Raw genomic sequence first — 22862 nt, forward strand, 5'->3', positions numbered from 1 at the left:
TTACTACAGGAAGAGATAAAACGGTGATCCATTCATTGAAGACGCTATCTGTTTTCTGCCCAGCATGCTTTGTGTTGGCAAAGATGTCTTCAGCTCTTGTTTGGTGATCAAGCTGGCAATGCAGTTTTAATGAATAGTGTGTAGTTTGGAGGGTGGCTGGTTTTGTTTCAGCATTGGAAAGAAGATATTTCCTCTAATGAGTTTTCCTTGGTCGTTCAATATTTATTACAGGTGCTTAAACAGAGCTTTTATTACTTAATGTTCCATTTCCTTCCAAAGGATAACACCAATGCTTGTGTAATACTGCCCAACAGTCTCATAAAATTTACAGCAGTTCCAAACTTTTCTTAGGCGTGATCCTACCAGCATGTCAGCCTAGTCAGACCATGTATTAGGGCAAAACTCCAAAGAGCCTTCTCTGGGAAGTCTGTCACCTCTATCATCTGCAGCACAAATTTACATAAAAGAGCTAAAAATGTGAACAGTTTTTTATCCTGCTATTCTCTCCTGTCTCTCTACCCTCACGCACACATCCACACCTCCCTGTGTGGCAGAGAACTGGCTGGGGGACCTGATGCTTTCCCTCCAGATTTGAGATGTGTCAGTAAGTCTTGGGCATTATGCTCACAATGCTGTTCCACACAGATACTGAAAGCTTTCCACAGATCTGGGGTCACTGCTGTGGTGAACTGCTTGGAAATTAACCCCTCTGCCTGCAAAAGGAGTCATTAGCAGTGCACAGGTCAAGTGCTGCCCCTTTCCTATGGGATGGATATGGGTACTGCTGCCCCTTTGCTTTTGGGAGGGAGCTAGCTCTCTTCTCAGAGATAGGAAGCATCTCAGGATACCTTCCAAGCCTTGTTCAGGAGCTTATCAGAGAAGGAAAATACTGGTCATTGGCCAAGAAGTTGGGAAGGCAAGAAGGGGGACATGAAACAGAACTGAAGAAGCCAAATTCTGCCATTTTAATAAAAATAATTTAAATGTTATTGCTATGTTTCAGGGACAGAATTGCCAGTCATTGGTACCGGAAGGATGAAGAAACAGGTTACACCTCCGTCAGCAGTTACAGAGATCTGACCAAATCCGCAAGGAAAGCTGCAGGGCAATGGCTCCTGTCACTTGCAGCCCCAGGTCACTTTGCTCTGTCCTCACTGGAGAACTGAGGAAAACTGGCTTCTGATCTCATCAGGAGCATCTTGACATCTGCAGAAGGCAGGATCTGCGCTGGCATCAAGTGGAATGGGATAAAAGGCTCCCTCTTTAGGCGGCGTCAAGCCTCCCACTACTGCTGCCAGAAAAGCTACTGAAAGTTGGCTTATGCTGCAGTGCCGTTGCTGAGGGCGGCTGCCTGCAAAGCAGCGGTGGCTCTAACCAAGCTGCCAGCTCTCCTTCCCCCTGTTGGAGGTGACTGCAGATGAAACACGCAGGCTCTGGCAGCACGGGGCACTTCTGCCTTCGTGCAGCAGGCAAGTGGTGGGGCAGCAAGGGAGCTGGGGGGCACGTGTCCCAGCACAACAAAAAAAAACAGCCAAAGAGGAGAGAGGAAGATAAAAGACTACTGAGAGAGCCGACAAAGACTAATGAGGCTGGTGAAGGCAAAGCCCAGGGCAACACCATCAGTGCACCTGAGGCAATGGCCCAACCAAAAGCCAGTCACATTATGGGGGCAGAGCAGGGAGCTAAGGTGAGGAAGGATATGGAAGGTTGTGAGGTATTTAATTAAAAGCTTGGATCTTCTGCATTTATAACTCCCTTTGCTTCCCTTGTCTCATGATAGCAGCAGTTTGGGAGGACTGGCAACCCCGGGCATCCAGAAGAAGCTGCACACCTGTACAGGCACGTGCATCAGCTGAGCCTCCCAGCCTAACCCCTTTCGGAAAACACAACAATTGCCATTCCCTGGGATGTTTATTTCCAGAGAAGTCATCAGCTAAGTGCCAAACTCACTCACTCTCAGTGGAAGATTTTCATTGCACCTTCCCCCTCTCCACACATATATATTTATTCCCCTAGCACCAACACAGATGCACTTGCATATAGATATCAGTAATGGGACTCAGCTCTGCTCTGTATATTAAAGCTGCTTTCTTGAGTGGGATTAATCTTGGCAGCTGTCTGACAGGAGAGACTGTGTGGGAGGAGAATGGTTTTATCTAAAACTTGAAAGAAAGCAAAAATAATCTTTGAGAGAACAAACGGTGTTTCAACTCTTGGTCCTTCAGTGGAAGACTATTTACTAACAGAAGATACACAACAACAGCAAAAATACAAAAGTATGGCTCTAAAAGGTAACATAAGGACTGTGTATTTTTTTCTTTCCTTTTATTTATGTGGCCACTTTTCAAAACATGTATTAATAATATAGTTTAGTCTTCCTATAGAGACACAGAATCTGAAGCAGTTTTGAAAATGCAATGAAGGAAATCCCATGGCTTCCTTTCAGCTATGGTGGAGCAATCCCACCCTGCCTCTGCTGTACCTTCAAAGATGGGAAACCTGTCGAATATGACAGTATGAAATATCTCCACATTTCTGATTTATTTCTCCAGAGCAATCACATAGCTGAAAGGTCTCAGTGCTCCACGTAATTATAAAAAAAGTTTGCTCTTACAGAAGCTGTATTTCCCCTCACTCCCATGGAAGTTTCATGTGGAAAACGTCACCTCACTACTGCTGTGCCCTTGCTCAGGAGGCAGCGTGCTTTCACATCAGCGTGGCTGCTCTGTTTTCAGTCCCTCAGTCTACCCCTTGGGCCCAAAGTCCTCCTCAGCTCAGGAGCCAACTCCGTGCCCAATCGCTCAATCCTTTCTTCTGACTCTGGGCTCTTGTTCCAGCCTGTCCCACTTATCCTCTCCTCACCTTCCTGCTGATGTCTGGCAGGATAATGCTCCATCCTACTCTGGCTCATCACTGGCTTTATGTCACTCCTGAACATGTCCCTTGCTGTCACCCTGTTATTTCCTCCTCCCACAGACCAGAGCAAGGACTGCCTCCTTGCTTGCAGCTCCAGGGCAAAGAACAGCAGCTACTGAAGTGAAGGGTCCCAAAGCAAACCAAGCCTGATGGCTGACCTTTTGGTCTGAGAAATTTCAATTGAAACAATTAACAGATAAAGGCAGATGAAAATGCAGTTTCTCATGGGGAGTGCTGAGTATCTTTCTGCAACGTCTTATTGAAAGTTCCAGCTTTCACATGTAAAGATGTTCAAGAGAATCTTTTTCTTTCCCCAAACCTATTCAGCCCCAAAGATATGTAAGGAAAAATAAGAAAATAAAAGTGCACCTGCAAAATATGGAAATTTGCAACTGATGCAGAAGAGTTGTTTCTGAACAAACCTCTGCTGGCAGGTTCTCTGTACATCACAGAATGCAATTTCAGTAACAGAACAGCCTCCCTTTGAGATGGTTCAATGCTCTTTGGCATTTGCCATCTTGTGAAGGAGGGTCTCTGCAAGGACTCTGCTGGCAGCAAAAGCCACAGAGCTTCATGCACCTGCACCTCTACCTCAAACAGCTCAATAGCACAACGCAAATGATACTTTTATGCATACCCTCACCTGCTGCCAGCACTGCTTCAGGCTTCAGCAACACTAATGTATTAAATAATGTCAAATTAATCATATTTGAGGCTGTTCCTCAGGATGAATATTCAGTTCTTACTGGATCTCTAGGAAGGCATCTTAATAATGCTACGCTCCTGCTCTCTTGAGAGCAATGACTTATCACGCAACCACTCCACGTTTCGCAGATCTCCAAATTATTTTGGTAAAAGCATGCTGCAAATGTTATGCAAAAAAAAAAAAAAAAAAAGCTTTTTTTGAAGCTTTTCAAAAGACATACAGAGCACGAAAATGATGCGGTAACCTGTTTGCATAGAGCTCTGCCATCTATCTCCCCAGACTCTTGGAAAACTGACATGGTCCCTCAAGGGACTTACTTGATTAAAGAACATTAATTAATTGAGCGAACATCTGTGCTGTTTTTCAACTAATAATTAAGATTAGCTAGGAATTGTAATCCCTGTAAAAGTGAAAAGTATACAGAGTAACCGTAGCCCTCTTTCTCACAGAATTTGGGTAGGGATAAGCAACTGCAGCATGTGCATAGCAGTTCCTGAGAGGTTTGTAAGGCTCTGTGGTGCAAGCAGGCAGTTTGTTTCCTCACTAGCCCACAAACAGGAACATTTTATTTTTGGCTTCATGTGTTAACATATTAACCATGACAGTGCTGACATCTGTTGCTAAGTAAAATTGAGTATAAATGGTGTAGAAAGCTGCCATTAAACTCAGAAATTATTTTTGGAGTTTGAAATTAAGTACTGTCAACACAACTGATGTTTTCACTTATACACAAAAATGACAGGAATTTTAATGATTTCTCCAAATTCCACATACAAAAGTAAGAAGGAAAATAAAAGTAAGTTTTTAAATTGCTCTCAAACTGTATTACAAAAAGTGACCAACCTGTTAGATATCGTAAGAGCCCAAAGACAATTTAAGTGCACAGAGTATGTAGCAGGGCTAGATGAGAAAGCATCATGTCACTTGTGGAAAGGAAATGTTGTTTCCAGCCCACTCAGTGCTTCCATCTCTCACTGCAACACCCAGGAGCACCCTTTTCCTCACACAGGAGATAGTCCTAGTTAGCCACAGGGCTTTATTACTGAAGCCAAGGAGAGCCAAGGCATTGGTATGCAACACCAAAAAGAAGCAGAGATTAACAGCAAAAATGAGATTTCATTGCACATGACAGAAACCAATTCAGTGCCTAGAGACCACAAATATCAGATGATTGCAAAAGACAACACTTCTGAAAGAGAAGATAGATTCATTTAAGCTGTTCTTAATAGCTTTTTGCTACTACAGGCATAGGTCTAAAGGTAGTCAATGGAATTACCAGTCTGGAATTAGGATGGGACTGCTCAGCCATCTAATACTGAGGCTGCAGTGAGAATTGGTGGGTTCATACAACTAGCATAGAAATTTTGTTAATTTTTCAGAAATTTACAGAAATACTGGTTTCTGGTATGGACACACTCTGGACAATGACTGTACTCAGCCAGTAGCCTGCAATGCCCTCCCTCAGCTGTATGCTTTTTCTGACACGGCTTTTAACGAGATTGAGTGGCACAGGGTAGCAAAAGACCTGTCTCACAGTACATTTGCATTGAATTTACTAATTGTAGGTGGTTTCTGAAAGGTTTACTTTCTGATCCCTGCTTGGTAAGCAAAATGAAGGGAGCCTGAGAATTTCTGTTCTAGGCAGGCTGAACTCTTCCTCATAGCCCTCCGACTCCAACTGCTACCTGCTTTAGAAAAGGGGGCGAGGAAGAAATACCTTACTGCACTTAAAGACCAGCAGCAGCCCCAAGGAAGCTGCCAGCACTCAGCTCTCAGCACCTCAGGATTAAGGGATGGGGACAAGCAGCACTGGAAGCTCTGTGGTTCACTCGCACAGCTCCCAGCCACAGGAGCAACTGGCCACATGCATCCTCACTGGACCTGGGCCCAGAACCACTTGAAATTTCTGCACAAGTAGGAAAATTAAGTTGGGAATTCAACAAAACTTGCTTCCTGTGGTGTCACAACAATTACAATCCTATTTAACTTATTTTTTTCATCTTTTCTTCCTACTCATTTTTTTTTTTCATTTTCACATGTTCCAATAACATATAATGTCTGGCAATAAAATTCTGTCTGGATAAAATTATTCCCTCTCTCTTTTTGTTGCTCACAATGCCGAGAGTTTAAAGCCTACTGAAGGATTAAAAAAATAATCTATTTGCTGTCATGATATCAAGCTTATCTACTTTATTTGGGCAGTAAATACACTTTTTGTGCTACCTGGCCCCACTCCAGCCCAGTACTATTTTGGTCTAATAACTCTGATGAAAATAAAATAGAATTTGCTACTGCCAACCCTGGCTTGAGGGGTTTATGCTTCTGCAAATGGAACATACAACTTGCAGAATGAGAGCAGGAACCTCTAAAGAAATGCTTAAGTTTGACAGCGTAGAACCTTAGAGCATCCAGGGTGTGCATTTCCCTAAGAAAAAATCCCTGCATGACCAGAGGAAATGTCACAGTTCACACCATAAAGTATTCTAGGCTGGAGAGCCCATGGACCAGCAGGATACAGGGGGCAACTGTAAAGGGGACATACCCTGGACAGCCCCTTTCCAAAGTGCAGGTGCAGAGTGCGTTGAGATGCTCTGGAGGCTATGGCATCACTTAATCTTATTGGAGAAGGGATACGTCTCTGATAATGTGGAGTAGTTGTAGTGTTACAATCAGACAATAGCTGAGCATGTTTGGAGGCATGTGCATATGGCAGTCACCAAGCTTAAATAAAGCATGCAAAAAAGCACGTAGGCATAACAACAGATTTGATTGTCATCTTGAGCTCAAAAAATAGGCTGTGTCACATAGGGGGAAAAAAAAAAGTGAAAATAATGGTGAAATAATGAAAAAAACACTTACCCTGGAGTCCTTTTCCAGGTGAAGCTTGTGTTGAAGACTGCGTCTTCTCCTGGCCTTGGCAATGCCATTGTGATAAAAGAAGTAACCAGTATCTAGAAAAGGGAGCTGAGGAAAAGAGAGAAAAAACATCATGAGGTTATTGGCTCCTAACAAGGATGACACGGAACATTTTTACCTGTGAAGTGACTCGGGAGTCTGCAAAACAAGACCAGTGAAGTTACACCAAAGGGCCCAAGGCACTCTTGAGGATGTCACTTCCAAGTTACTTTTGAAACAGGTGCCCATCAGCAGTAAGGGTCTTTGCTACAGGTTGAGGATGTGTAACTTTACTTGCATACGCTTGGTACTACTTTCACCTGAGGTTTAAGGGCAGCAGTGCCAGTATTTCTGAAGGGCTTCCCAAATCACATCAGGACAATTTCCTACTTCCTGAGAAAGCCAGAGTAAAAGAACAAAATGAACTTCAAATTATTTGAAACTATCACAAACCATCCTTCAGCAATAAGGCGTTACACGAGCGCTTTCCTCAGCCATTATAATGCCCTGACCTGATGCCATAAGCAGTAAGGCAGAAAGCAGAGTGATTTCCTCTCTCTGGTATTTGGAATTTCTTCTGGACAATTGTAGTGGGTTTACGTGGCAAGGTTCTGGTAGCAGGGAGCCATAGGGGTGGTTTCTGTGAGAAAGATCTAGAAGCTGCCCCATGTTTGGGAAGGGCCCCATTGTTTTCCAGATCCGAGCCAATAAGCGATGTTGTTTTGCGCCTCTGTGAGAGCATATTTAAGACAGGGAAAAAACGCTGCGCCACAGCAGCCGGGAGAGTCAAGGGAGTGGGAGAACAGCCTTGCACCAAGGTCAGTGTAGAAGGAGGGGGAGAGGTGCTCCAGGCGCCGGAGCAGAAGTCCCCTGCGGCCTGTGGTGAGGACCATGGTGAAGCAGGATGTCCCCCTGCAGCCCATGGAGTACCACGGTGGAGCAGGGTTCCACGCTGCAGCCCGTGGAGGAGACCACGGTGGAGCAGGTGGCCCTGCACCGACGGAGGCTGCCGCCTGTGGAAGACCCCTGCCGGAGCAGATTCCGGGCCGGACCTGTAGCCCGTGGAGAGGAGCCCACGCAGGAGCAGGTGATCCGGCAGGAGCTGCTGCCCGTAGGGGAGCCAGGTTGGAGCAGTTTTCTCCTGAGGGATGGACCCCGTGGTACGGACCCATATCTGGAGCAGTTCTGGAAGAGCTGCTGCCTGTGGGAAGCCCACGCCGGATCAGTTCATCAAGGACTGCATCCCGTGGGTGGGACCCCACAGCACAGGGGACAAGAGTGACCGAGAAGGAGCGGCAGAGAAGAAGTGCTGTAGACTGACCATAACCCCCATTCCCTGTTCCCCTGCGCCGCTCGGGGGGAGGAGGTGGAAAAGGGGTGGATGGGGGGGAAGGTGCTTTTGGTTTTTTTTTTTCCTTTGTTTTCTCACTTCTCTCGCTTGTTAGTTGTAGGCAATAAATCTTACTATCTCCTTATGCCGAGTCTGTTTTGCCCGTTACAATAATTATTGCGTGATTTTCTCGTCCTTATCTCAATCCTTGAGCCCTTTTCACATATTTTCTCCCCATTCCTCTTTGAGGAGGGGGAGTGAGAGAGCGGCTGTGGTGGAGCTCGGCTGCCCACTCGAGCGGAACCACGACAACAATTTAAAAATGGAATACAGAAAGAACACCAAGAAAACAGACAGACACCCGCACAGTGTCAGAGTGGGAGCAGTCTTTCATAGCTTTAAGGGACAAACTTTATATTTAAGACATTTAGACAACAACCAAACACCTCCTGAGGGCTTTCCAGCCCACCTAAGGCAGGTGCCAGGGAAGGACGATACTGTTCCTTTATTAAAAGCACCTCTCTCTGCACGATTGGCAGAGAGCAACCAGAAGGCTAGCAGACACTTCACTTTGAGAAAGCGAACAGACATTTCCTTAAGAGAGTACCATACCACTTCCAGAAGTCAATTAGAAAGCCCCATTTGCATCTCAAGTTCTACAGTTTTTCCTCATTCCAATTTAACAGGGACAATCTGGCTGAATGTTTAGATCTAAGCAAGTAACTGCACATTCTTAAGCTAAGCTTCTACTTGTAGAAGTTGGAAAAAAAAAAAAAAAAAAAAAAAAGGAAAGGGCTCTTGTTGTGAAGTTACATGTTAATGCTGTGAACATTTCAACTTCAAACATTAGATTACCCTGCATGTAAAGTAATTACTTAGAAGACATATTCCAGAACCACCGTGACAGCCCTGTCCATCTCTCTTTTATTGTCTATACTTCATAAAGTAAACCTCTTAGCAGGAGCTCAAATTTCTTTACTGAAAAGGTGAGGCTGAAGTCTAGACAGAATATTCATTGTGAAAACCTGGGGTAAATAAGGGCAGCGGGACCTTGCTGTCATAAAATAAATTCTATTCCTCTATACACGTATATACAGTTCACAGATATAATTTTCCTGCCATGAAATTATCTCCTGTTTCATTACATTTATCTGTATGGCTGCTGCAGTTCTGCAAATATATTTTGGCATTTATGTGGAGTGGCGTGGGAATGAAAGTTTCACAGCGAATTCTGAAAGTTTTACATTTGGGCACATTCCAAAAACGACTGCGGTTTTCTTTCTTCTGCAAAGCCTTCTTTTTAGGTTATTTCAAACACTCAATATCAATGAAATCAAAGCATTTCATTTTTACTTTTAAAATTAAATTTTAAATTCAAATTTTAGAATTAAATATTAATACAAAGTAACTTTAAAAAAAATCAAAGCATTCTGTTCTGATAAAAAGTCCTGCTTTTATGCATATAGAAGGTCAAAAATATTTCATCAAAATCATTGTGGTCCCTTGGAACTGATTTGCAGGGGTGTCTGGAGAGCTTTTCTGGGCAAATAACCAGAATATTTTGTATCACCTCCATACACATGTGAAAAACAACACAGCTGAGTCAGAAGGAGAAAAGAGACCACAAAAAGCTCACATAAGTGGCCACAGAAGTCTCCAACACCTCCCACCTACCCACACCAATTAAGGCTCAAAGTCTATCTGGTTTTATCTCTTTTTAAAAACAAAACAAAGCAAAACAGGTTTGTGTTCTATGTTTAAAAAGCCTAAACCTGGTGTCTTCACCAAACAGACAACAGGGTATTTCCATAATACAGAGTTTGTCAATAGGTGTGACTTTCCAGAAAATGGCTCTTCCCCTGTGTAGGGTACATTACACCTCAAAAATAAGCAGGAAAAATCTTAGTAGTCAGACCAGTGAAGGCTTGAAATACATCTAGCTGTGCTAACCATTACTGTGCAGCAGAAGCTACGGTCCAATTTCCCCTCTAATTCTCTCAGTGCAATCAGGCTGCTTTCCCTCTTTGTATCTCAGTATCAACCACTCAAATCAATGCCAGTCAAATATCAATCTTCTGTTCTTCCTTTAAGGAAAACTCTGAGCACTGCTGAAGATGTCTGGAAATATATAACATGTACTTGCTGTCCATTTTCAATGTAGGGCTAGTTTCTAGGAGCAATTAGAATGAAGAAATCTATTTTATAGTGAACTTTTAAAATCAATGTGTTCAATTCTGGCCATATGTGAAAGCAACTACAGTTTGTATCACAGTGGAAGAGACCAGATTAATGGATAAAATTGTGGATAAGCTCGACTCACTTATTTCAGACTCTTCCACTTTTCTCACAAATGTCCCAGTAACCTTTAGGAAACTTAGACGTTTTATGATTTGCAGTTTTCACTCTCCCTCAATGGAGTTAAGGGAAGGTAGACTGGAAGGGAGCTAAGTGAGGCAATACCTGACACAGAACATGATCAAACACCACAAATGGTGAATACTTAATAGCAGAAACCAAGAGATGGGCAGGAAGAAACTAATCTCTTCAGTAAATGCTTAAAATTAATGAATTTGCTTGCAGGAGAAGTCAGATGCCAGCAAAGTGCCTAAGATGTCGCCTACTCTGATGAGGATTTTGCAGTGAAACCTATGAATAGCACAAGCAGCCACAGAAGTGCTCCACTTTTGATGAGCTCCTGTTACTGGCCCCGTAACTTCTCCGCAGCAGCCAAATGCCAGGACACAGGGACCTCACAGCGGGGTTCATGATCCTGCTATTAGCTTCTCTGGGAGGTCAGCACTCATTAGGAGCTCTGCAGAGCAAAATGGATGCTGAATGCAATGAGGTGAAATGAAAACAGAAGGGCTCACATGCGTTAGAAGCTCCAAAGATTCACCAGCAGCAGCAGATACTCTGTAATATGCTCCTTGTAAAGCTGGGACTGTATTAGAGTAAAATCCCCTTTCAGCAGCAGGCTGTGCACGTAACATGGAAGAGTAACGCACTCAGCCTTGTGGCTCAGGCTTTCTGTAAGACAGGAACAAAGCTTCCTGCCCTCACAGGAAAATTAGCAATTATGTAAGATAAATAATTACTGGAAAGCACTTGAAAATTAAAGTAAGGAGGATTATTAAGAGTTAGGAGAGGGTCTACAATTGCCTTGATGTATAAATATGGCCCAATACAAAGAAGGACTCCGAGAATCTCAGGAATTATGGGCACTTCGTTACTTGCCATAATTTGTATAAAATTACAGTTGAAAAAAACAGAAGCAAAAACAATCACAAATTCAACACAGAAAGGGGAGCAATACATCATACATCAGCCCATTTCCTCCTTTTCTTTAGCTTTGAAACCACCTTGATGAAGTACTACTTAAAGTAAAGATGAAATCCCGCTTAACCTCCTTCCTGAGAAGGATGAGGACCAGAAAATTACTTTTAAAATTTCAATGCTCAACTAAATGGAAGAAAGAAAATAACTCTTTAAACGGGAGAGTCTTATCTGGAAAAAAAAATGGCTAGGATGTACCATTAGGTACAGAAGGAATCAGGGAATGCTTCATGTCGTGCACTGTTTCAGTGTACCTGTGGCTCTGAGGCATCTCTGCTTTTATCAGATGACTGCTGCGACAGAGCTGTCCAGGTGCAATTATTATTGAAATAAAAAGAAGATAAAGTCATGGTTTAAAGGCAGTCTGCTGCTGAGCCCCTGGCTATTCATCTGCTCCAAGAAGGAAAAAGCAGGCACAGGGCAGCCTCTTCCCCATGGGGGCCTGATCCAGGACAGGGCAGCACCCAGCTGTGGCAGGGCAGATGGCTCCCATCCTGCTCTGTCTGCTTGACCGAGAAGGTCCAACTGTATTTCCAGGCTTCCCTTGCACAATACACAGTGGCACTAGGCTTAATTTTGTCTGTCTGAAAGCAAAGGACATCAAGATCAGCTGCACAGCAATGCCAAGGTTCACAGAAAAGGAACTACAGAAAGCCTGACCTCAGACCGTCCCTTGCTCTAAACTGGTAGCACCTAGGCCACCTTGGGCACAGCTAACCCTGATAACAACTGCAAAAGCATCAGTGTAATCTGGCCAGGGCATGTCTGTAGCAAATGTGTACTGAAGCACCAATAAATGCTAAAACTAGAAGCTTAAAAATACTGACCAGAGCCGCCAGCAGGATCAGTGTTTTACCTGGCACTCAGTGAGAGGTCCAGAATTCACAGCCTGTCAGTACTGTTAAGAGGTGACAGATACAACAACACAAGCCTAAAGAGGAACCTTGGCTCCCAGGCTTATCTTTCACACCAAGTTTTACTGCCTCACTTTAGGGCTCTATTTTGCAAGTCTCACAAGCAAATTATGGCACACACAGGAAGCTCAGAGCAGATCAGACAGCCCCAGCCTATTTTAAGGGGACTGGTCTCTGCCCAGACTTCACAGGCAGCCTGTCCTGCTGCATCATGTAAGAGCATCCTTCCAGTACTCCGTGAGCTTCTTGTCTCGCTTCCAGTGGTTTCTCCTTGATACCACATCATCCTAAAGCAGCTTACCTGAACCTACTACTAAGGTTCCTCGCCCAAGTTACCAGTGGAGCCAACAGTCCATAACAACTTATTCTGAACAAAATATTTAAAAAATGCAACGTCTAATAACAGTTACCCCTGGGTCACTGTTCTTAATCATCACTGAATTCAGAGTAACAGGAGTAAGATTCACAAGAAGTCCTTATCCAGGCAGGCTTTCAGAGACCTTCCTTGGGGCTCCTTGCCTGCACCAATACGGGGCCAGGCATGTGGGGACCCCAACCAATACTGGTGCTGAAGAAACCCATTGTCTGCTCAAAGGAGAGAAAATAAATAAATAAAAGATAATAATAAAAAAAAAAAAAACTATCCACTCTCAATTTAAATAATAATTTTTTAAAAAGTACACTAACACAAAGCATCTCTCCTCCACAGAGCACAGCTCCTGACTTTAAAAGGGGCCATAAACCCACACAGGTGAGCTCTTTCATCCCATTACTGCTCAGTAATTACACCAACGGAAAATGCAGCCTAAACCTGGCACAAGTAAATGTGTTGGGAGCCTTTGCGGGCCCCACAGGCCCCACTCCTTCAGCTGCCATCAGAGTTGAAGTGCAACAAAGTGCCTCACAGCAGAAATTAGAAACCTTTTAGAAACCTTTTCATCCCAGCCTCACCAAATGCACTGAGGATGCTTATAAATATTCAATATGAATTTTTCAACTCTCTTTCTCTCATTTTCCCTCACCCCAATTAGCATTAGAAATCGTTTTACTTTTAAATACACAGATGGGAGCCCAATCTGAAGTCAAAGGCACTCACTCACTATAGCGACAAGGAGCATGTAAGAGCAGAGCCAGCTAGAAACGCAGGCAGCCCGAGGCATGGAAATAGCACAGAACAAAGCCCAAACGAGAAAGGATTAATTCAGATGTTGGTGGAGGAGAAGTGCGGCACAGCACAGAGGACTGAAGCTGTGCCAGAGCTTGCTCAACATGAAATCCAGTCTGCTGTGTCCCCAAGGCCCCAGGCAAGGATTTCACACTTTCTCATTAGTTTGTTATAATTACTTAGGAGCCTCAGCCGAAGGAGCTCAGGTGGAGCTAAGGATCCACATGTGTTCTGAGCTGCCCAGGAGGCTGGAGCAACCAAGCCAGGCCCAAATGCTGTGACTCAGTCTGCCTGGCCCACTTCACATTGCACCTGCTTCTCCATCCAAGTAATAATGAAGCCTAATCGTGCTTATCTTGGCAAATCGGGCACGTGAAGGTGTTATCCATGGCTTCAACGCTGCCAAAACGTAAACCTCCTATTAAAACATCCCTCATGCAGAGGATGATCTCTGTGAAATCAGGTGATTAACAGAGTTCAACATTTCTCCTACAGAGTGATTCAGAAATACCTGGCTTAGTTACTTAGAGATGTTCTCGGCTCTGTTTCACGTGCATCCGACCGCCTCTCAGGGGAAGCAGCTACTGGCAGCAATAAGACAGGATTGTGACTACTTGGTTGGAGAACATTGATCTGTTCTTCCTTTGTCCTGAAGTCAATAGAAATATTGTAATACACATGGTAACAAGGACATGTTATTGTTTTTTAGGATATTGGTTATCCTGTGAGAACATGACAACATTGCTTAAAAGTTATATTTAGTCTTTTTCAAGCCAGCAATCATGGTTTCCAATGTTCTCTGAAGTGTTTCCTCTAGAAACATGATAAAGTCAGGTGTGTGGTATCCAAAGGCTGCAGAATATATTCCTTTGGATTTTTTTTTTTTGGAAGTCCTTTTTCTAGTTCTTTTGCACACAGCAACCACGAGGTTAAATAGTCCTCCCGATAGCTGGACATGAGTAAATGCAGATAAATAAGCAGAAGAAATTGAACCAGTTTGGGGCTGGAATTATGCTTACATGTCCAGGATGTCCATGGGGAATTCGTCTGAGCTCCCCAGACAATTCACAGCAAAAAAAAAAAAAAAAAAGAGACTTCTTTGAGAGCGTGATTCATCTGACCTATTTCAGGTGGCCACATTAACTGAGCAGAGCTGTGCCCCAGGAGCTTCTCTCTTGCTCCAGAGACCATAAGAGAAACACAGCTACGTGCATTCAGGTAGGTCGCTTCTGATGTTCACAGTCTAGCTCTCATTTTCGCATTAGTTTTGTTTTCACACTAACTCAAATAGTGCTTGCAAGTGCTTGCAAGAAACTGCCCCATTGGTTTGGCTTCAACTTTGTGATACTTGGAATTTGATTTGCCATTGAATGACTCATTGAGGTTTAATGTTTTACTGTATTTATGTTGCTGTTAACTTTGTCACTGAAGAGCTTCATCCCACAAGCATCCAAAAGTCATCAGCAACAAGGTTGGGGATTTGCTGTTAGTTTTATCAGCGAATTGGACAAGCCATTTCAGGCTTTTAGAAGAGTCATTCTAGCTTATGTGAATGGATCTGTGCATTTTAGAGTTTTATCCATTACTCCCCAGTAACCATAAAACACATTATTGATTCTACCACGTGCATTGCTGAATCCAGCCTGAGCAGGGTACTCTTCAGGTTTAGAGAAGGATGTTCTTGCTTACACAATAACATTGCACTGTCTGGATTGATCCAGATCATCATTACTTGGAGCTGCCGATTGTTACTGTTGGGTGGAAAGGCTTAAATGAAGGCCTAGCAATCATTATGCCCTCATATGTCTTGTGAAAAGAGGAGCACCTCAGGCAAGTCCAGGCACTATGTTTTATGACCACAGGCCAACAAAATTTTTATTGTTCACACTTTTCTCCTATTTGGAGCAATGGGGTAGTGCCTCTGGATATCCTAGCATTCTTTCAAGGCTCTTCTGTGTTTTCAAAGCACCGACCAAGACGGTAGTGTTTTGTGAAAGCTTTCACACCCCAAATATCCTTCACACCAAGATCATTCTATCCGCAAGCTTTTAATTTGCTTCTTCCTTTTACAATGTTGCTTCTGATGGTGGCAATCTGCTGCAAGACAGAGCCAGTGCTAAGACACCCAGGACATGAGTTTTCAGCTCCTTGCAGCTCAGCCCTGGCCAGTCTTCTGAGAATCTGTGCCTCTGAGATGCTGGGCAACCCATTTCTACTATTTTTAGTAGAATTTCAGGCAATTACAGCTGTAATTGTCTTGTTTCAGTTGCATGTAAAATGGTATGGTCTAATAAGTACTTGTTTACTTATCTTATTTATTGATGGGATTCATTTCATTAATGTTTGCACAGCACTACTGAAACTATAAAACACCAAGTGCCATTGTCCACTTATACTAATGGGCATGTCTAAACGTATGTATCGGGTACCTCTTTGGCAACAGGTACTTAGTTAATATTTTAATATCTTTAAATAATACATGATGGAAATCTCTTCTTCATATCAGCACAACTGCCTTAGGGAAAAGTCACGTTATAATAAATAACTTGACTTAGTTACAGTCTGCAAATTTAAGTTACCGTGGTTTCTTTCTAACAAAGCTGGTCCAATACTGCTGACAGCAATTAGCACTACTAGCAAAGGTTGTTTTGCCTCCTTCCTGATCTACAATGTAGCTCTGTCCTTTTAAGCACATAGCCAAAAAGACTGACTACTCTTATCACACTGGGACCTGGTGCAAGATCAGCTCTAAGATCACTGACATAAAACCATGCAATAGAAGTTTGTTATTTCTGAAACACAGCACTAAGATAGAGCGTGCCCCTGCTGAAAATTACTGATACTTTTACATCTCAGAGATAGAGAAGGGACAAGACATGGCTACTCACAGACACCCTGAATTTCAGCAAAGCACTTCAGCATCATTTTTTGATCTATGTCCATGCAGCAAAGAGTGTAGGATAAATGTGTGCAAGTGCTCAGCTAATGTAACACCTAAAAGCAAAGTCATGAACTCAAACTCTAATGAAGTAGTCCTACAAAAGCTGCTCAGGCCAAAATTAGTTGGTTACTGACAAGAACAACTCAAGAAAGCACAGAAAAGGTGAATTGCACTAATGCAAAGATGCTAGTCCTTCCCAACACTTAAGGAAGATTTGTAGCTCTTTCTATACAAGCCCTTTATTCTTTTCTTTTTTCTCCGTGTCTGTTTAATGCTAGGCTGCCAAACAGTAGCCAATTGATAGAAAGTGCTTCGCAGGGAGGTTTCTGTTGTTAGACCACACTGAAGACGCCTCCCAGTTCCCAGAGAAACAATCAATTCCTGGAGAAAAATATATGCTTTATGGGAGAGAAGCTGATAGACAACAATCAGAAATAAAACTGTCACATTAAAGTACAGGAGGGCATGCTGGTTTTTGTTGTTGTTTTTAAAAAAGACATTAAGGTAATAGGCTTGAAAAGAGCAGTTCAAGGAAGCTTTAAGAAAAACATTTTCAATGGTGCCAAGGAAAACAGGAATCTGAGGGCACTGCTGTTTTCCTTGTTTTTGTAGTTCTTGACTACATTAGTGGAAAGTCACGGTAATTAATCCCTGCTGGTTGAAGACTCCATTAGACATGAGTTGTACCGTTCCTCACACCACTGTGAGCTGGAGACAGCTCACCTCAGCTCCAGCACACCACAGCACGGTCATCACTTCGCAACTTGCTGCTCTCAGCAGGTTCAAGAGCTCTGCATTAGATGGTGCATAAAGGAAGAACCAAACCTGCCCTGAAGTTAGTGGTACCGATGAGAAAAGAAGGAAAAGAGCACCACCACCTCTTCCCCTTCCTCCCAGGACCTACCTCCCTGACCTTTCAGGCAGCTGTGCAATGAGCTTCGTTATTGCCAATTGACAAATGACAAAAGTTTATTGCTGGCAGAAATTGTGGTCAATCCAGCATGTGCTGATATGTTATCATTCTTTATTACATCAGCCAGGCAAGGCAAATATAGGTTTTTAATTAATTACTTAGCATGTTTCAGCATTTAGAGTCTGGAATATCGGCTTCTCTACTGAGGTACGATATTTTTAATGTGAATAAAATATGCTCAATGTTCAGTTCAAAGGGAAGAAAGGGGATTTTTACAGAAGGAAATTGAGTGACTTAATCCCATCAGAAGGAAGAGAGAAAAACATCCATATCTGTTCTGTCTGGACTTTATTCTGAACTGTATTTAAGTTGTATGAGAAATGGAATGGTTTTAGTGTGAAGATCAAACATCAGATGATGTCCAGACCCCCAACCATCATTCCACTGATGTTAACAAGTGATTTTTTCAAACCTGCAAACACGTTCAGGTTCCTATTTGTCATACTTCACCCAAATTGTGACGATTGTGTTACGACTGGCTCAGAGCAACTTGCAAATCGCCAGATTTCCTCGACACACATTTCTAAAATTAATTGACACAGGGAAGCACAAGGTCCCTGTGGGGACTGGTTAAGGTTACAGTGAATTCACCACGTCTTGGCTGTAGCTAAAAGCCTCAAGCAGAAACTTCTGCTGCACTTGGCATTGCGCAGTAAGTGACAAAGGCAGCAATCAGCTGTACAGCTGATTTCAGACACACCAGTTAATTTCACCCGTGTTTCATACAACATGGACAGGCAGAAAGAAGGGTCCTCTGCCATCAGGACAGGGGAGCCTATATCCCCCCTCCTTTTTTATTTTACTACCCATCTAAAATATTCACCTGTTTAGCCCCAGTTTGATACCAAATATGCTTCTAATAGAGTGCAAGTTTCTCTACTTAATAATAAGTAAATATATAGTTGTTGGGCTTTAGTTTTCACAACGTGGTTGTATGCTCTAGGAGAAAGCAGGTCTGGCACGTTACCCTTTTACTCATCAGGTAAGCAAATAACCCAGTTCAGTCAGGAGTATCAGGAACGCGCTTTTGCTGACTGGTTTGATGCAAACACTGAGGTCACTCTTTCCATTTGCTTTCTGTGGACAAAGTAGTTAAGAACATAACATTTACACAGAAGTGTTGTTTGAGAAGGTAGATAATACATGACAAAGAACGTTACATCCCAGTTCGTTTCATGAGTGAGCAAACTAGGACCACCACCACCTAGTTTAGTTTATTATCCCTGTGTGCAGATGGTCCCTTTTCAGGTACGTGCTCACAGGACTTGCCAAACACAGCCAGAGCTCAGTCAAGTTTGCCTTTTGAGCAACTCAATGTCCTAGGTGGATTTCATGCTGCCTGATAAACTGCCTGAGGTGGCCATACTGAATTTCGCACAGTAACAAATTCAGCTCTCCCTGGGACAGCTCACTGCATCCCAAAGCACAGCCCAGGAGCTCTGAGCTGACATAAAAGCTCCATTTCAGTGGTGGAGGGTTAGCTTTCCCAATGAACTTACACGAGTTAAACACAGAGCTCTCATCAATTCACAGCAAGAGCAACAAGACAGCAGACGACTTCGGGTTGCTTGGAGAAATCCCCTCCTGACAAATAGCCGAGCAGTTCGGCTTCCTCCCACCAGAGGCCAGTGATAGATGGAAGCACCGCGCTGCTCACGGCAATATTTATAGCCACTGCATAGCCAGCGTCCTGTAGAGACCTGACCCATTTAATTATTTGAAAAAGTTGAAATGAAAAGAAAGATGAACAGTGCTTTCTGATGACTAGGACAGCACCGCATGACCAAGGTAGACTTCAGGTCCACACACCACAGCAGGGTCAGTCACTGCAGCTCGCATGGAAACTAGACACCCGTCCTACAGGCTGACCTGCACAAGAGGGTTTCCTAGGTATAATATTTTAATAAGAACTGATTGAATTTATCACTAATTTTTATCGGTTTGGCTTGATTTCCAGCTCACAGAATTTTCCATGAACACGCTCACATCTCTGGGCTCACTAAATGAAACTATCTACCAAATAAATTCTCCGTGCATTTCTGCAACTTCTTGTGAAGTGCTTCATGACAAGCATTTGGAACTTGAGTTGCACAGATTAATTTTAATTGGAATCATTCTAAAGATGGATGAGGGCACAGGTCACTTGCAATAACATCGGGAATCCCACAGTTCACCTCAGTGCTTTCTGCAAGAACCCAGCCTAGCAGCACAGTCAGCCTCTAGGACCATTTACCTGATGATAAAGAGATGCCAGGGATGCTTCAGGTACTCAGATGGAAGCACTTTGAGCTGGGAGAGGATTGACGATGTATTTATTTTGGTCTAGGGATTTGATCTGGATTTGAACGCCCAAGCTAGAAACATAATGCTCTACCTCATGCAGAGTAACCTAAACCATCTGGTTCTGGCTGTCACACAGCAATAAGATCTGTCCGTCTGGCCTGATCCCAAAAACCAACCCTCTGAGACAGCTTACTATTGCAAAAGCAGTTATCCTTTTGTTGAGCAGCCCTGAAGCCTCAGGGCTGGGGACAAATTTGTCTTTGGTGCAGGCAATAGGAACTGATATCCATATCACCTCTTAGAAATGGCCACCAGACTGCTCTCAACACCTGGAGACCCTGCCCAGAGGAATGCCAGCATCAAGCAGAGTCCTAGGCAGACCCACAGCATAAGAGGTCCTAAAGTTAAACGTGTGCAGGCAGCCAATATACCTATGTGATGGAGCAACCAGAGACAGCCTGGGAGTCATCTGCTAATGAGCTACCTGGGCAGAACTAGGAGATGCTAGGCTGACAGCAGGGTGGTGTAGTCACAGGCAGTGACACCATACTAATACTCATTGTTTATCTGTCGGTAACATGAAAATCCCACTCAACTATATATTCCACAGCACGGGTCAGAAATAGCTAAGTGGCAGACCCGAAGCAAAGGAAACAAAAACAAGAGATCCATTTCCCATATGCTAAATCTGTCTCTCCTGGTGCAAAACCTGAACCTACTCGTGTGGCACAAACCTCCTCATGCCATCATGGAGGAGAGAAATAACAGGGAGCTGACATCGTTGCAAGTGACACTTTAAAGGGATTTCCCAAAACTAGGAAAAGGAGCTTCACCACTGTGAGGAGAAGCACTGGAGGGCAACAGCCTGTTTCCTGCCATGAAATTGCAAGAAAGAACTCCTTATGGCTGCTCTGCTGGTTGCTCCTCCTCATCACAGGTACTCCCCAGAGAAGGAACTGTAGGAAACGAGCTGGAGGGTTTCTGGGCATTCAACCTGAATGTACTGGCTCTGGTCTGGTGCGCAGGCAGCTCCAGCAGGAGCCTGCTCTCCCTTCCATGAGGCACGAGGCACCACCAGCACCCAAGCTTTAAGCTCTGATGCTCCTCAGCAGCATAAGGCCCTCACACCCTGAGTTGCATGTCATGGCCAAAAGCTGCCCTGGTACCTCCACAGCGCACCACAAGCAGCTTTCATTGGGCAATGCTCGGGCTAGGCCACAGGCTGGCACGCACCACGCTGCTCTGCTGTTGGGATCACAACATTTGGAAACGCGGCTCACTTCTTCATATGTTTTCTCTTTCTATTTTTCTCCTTGACACTGGCAAAACTAAATGTAATTTAAATGAAAACAAATAACCACACATCCCCAGTTGGGCTGCAGCACAAAGAAAACAAGCGAAAAAAGAATTACTAGCAGCACATTTCCTGGGTCTCTACCACATGTGCAATCTTGCCAATGAGTTCAGGCAATATGGAATAAATAAAATTATAAATGCAGGCAGCTTTATAAACAGCTGCAATTTTGTATCTTTGTGTTTACCGAGCTGTAGCTCAGTTTTACAAAACAAACTTATCTGTAAAGGTAAGGTTTAACGTGCGTGTTTTGCCAAGGAACAGAATTGTTCTGCGTATTCAAAACAGTAATAGAGCAATTACAGCAGGGACCAGTAGCAGGAGAGTCTGACCTTCTTGTTTTACAGTCGGAATAAATGCTATGAGAAGCTGACAAGGTAATTATTTTAAACCTCATACAGAAGGCTCAGCACCAACAAGGAATTGGTTTGGGTCCTGCTAGAGGAGGAGCTCGACAGGTACTGGCTTGGGGATGTACTTGAGTGTGGGTTTTACATTCTTCGTGTTGAGAGCTTACAGCTTCCGCATGCATAAGCGAGTACATTTAAGTAATGTGGGATTTTTTTTATTTAGCCAGCCGAAGTCCTTGCTCCTGGGGCTGTTTCTGCATCCAAGGCAGAATGCAAAATAACAGAAAAAAAAAAAAAAAAAAAAAAAACATGAATTTGAGGGGAATACATTATTTCCACATTTGAAGCAATCTCTCTACTGTCACAACATAACTCTGACTTAACTCCACAAGCACTGCTCTCAGGTGTAACAGCCAGGGCCCGCTGACACACTGTCTGCAGTCCACATGTGAAGAACCCACAAGGATCCTCCAAACCCAGCTGCTCTCTCTGCAGTTCCTCAGCTCCTGCCTGCCAGGGTTTTTCTGGAAAAGGGAGAATCCATCATCCCCCAGCAGCGTGCCTTACCACAGCAGGATCAAACTTTTCCTAGTAGTTAATTGCTTCTTCCTCTTAATTTGAACACATCAGCTCAGAGACTCTCTTGGAAACTGGAGCATTCTCTTTATGGTGAGGAGACCTATTGGAATCTCAGCAGCACACTGTTAGCATTTGCATAAATTTACTTTTTCTTATCTTAGTTACATAAAATTGCAACACTCCTAGGAAAATAAAGCTTTTGGTTTCCTTACAAAATTTACATTGTACCTTCCATTTCTTAAAAGGTTTTTCTGTTGCTATAATGAAGAATCCCTTTGTGTGAACAAACATCTTTTCCTCTAGGTCAGCAGAAGATACAAAGCTAATTCATTATTAAACACATGTTAGCGCATGGAAACGCTGCAGTCTGAGGCTTGACCTCAAGTCCTCAGGCTCCAGAGGGCCCATGTGGGAGGCTGGGCTCTCATCCTCTTTGGATGGGATGCCCTGCTGCTGCAGTGTCTGTTTCCACATTAGATGCAGAAGACAGAGGCTACCAAAGCAAGAAATTTGGCTCATGTTAGGTCTTGCTTTCAGTAAATCTGTGTTTATGCAATGTAAAACCACCCAAGCTCATGGTCTTTCATCCAGAAATTCATGGCCAGCTCCAGAAAGCTTGGTCCTTAACCAGCAGCCTCCTAAGAAAAAATGGCTAGCAGAAAAGTCACGGTGGCAAGAGTTACCTGGTTTTTGCAATATTTAGAGGGAGAGGTGAGCAGGTGATAAATATATCAAGGGATAAAAAAAAATAGACAAAATTTAGGGCACATAGGATTCCTTATGTTTTGAAATCCAAGTTTGGTCTTCATTGTAAAATCTGAGGCCACTGAACACCAGCCTTTTAAAATCCTTCACCTCAGTGCTACCAGAAGGGGAACATTTAGCTACATTGGCAATTGTATCGGCCTCAGTGTTGCTGCTGAAAGGGAAAGTGATGTCTAAACTCTGATCACAGTTATGAGACCTTTCCAAACGCTTCATCCAACTCCCCTTGGTAGAAATGAATTTAGAATGGCAAGGCAAGATCAAAAAGGGCCTTTTTTTTCAGCCTGCATTAAGAAATGTCTTCTGGTGGCAACTGTGCCAGAAGGAAAATAGAAAGAAAAAAAAAAAAAAAAAGGTG

General features: G+C 43.4%; 1 protein-coding gene across 1 annotated transcript in view; it reads right to left on the reverse strand.

Moving 5' to 3' along the window:
* Positions 1-22862, reverse strand: part of PCSK2 (proprotein convertase subtilisin/kexin type 2) — a 102160-nt gene that overhangs the window by 75845 nt on the left and 3453 nt on the right. Inside the window, exon 2 of the mRNA XM_082756529.1 lies at positions 6482-6586. Coding sequence (XP_082612655.1) covers positions 6482-6586 — 105 coding nt within the window. The remainder of the gene's footprint in view (positions 1-6481; positions 6587-22862) is intronic.

The sequence above is a fragment of the Aythya marila genome (genome assembly GCF_965140915.1).
Source record: "Aythya marila genome assembly, chromosome: 3".
Classification (NCBI taxonomy): Eukaryota; Metazoa; Chordata; class Aves; order Anseriformes; family Anatidae; genus Aythya; species Aythya marila.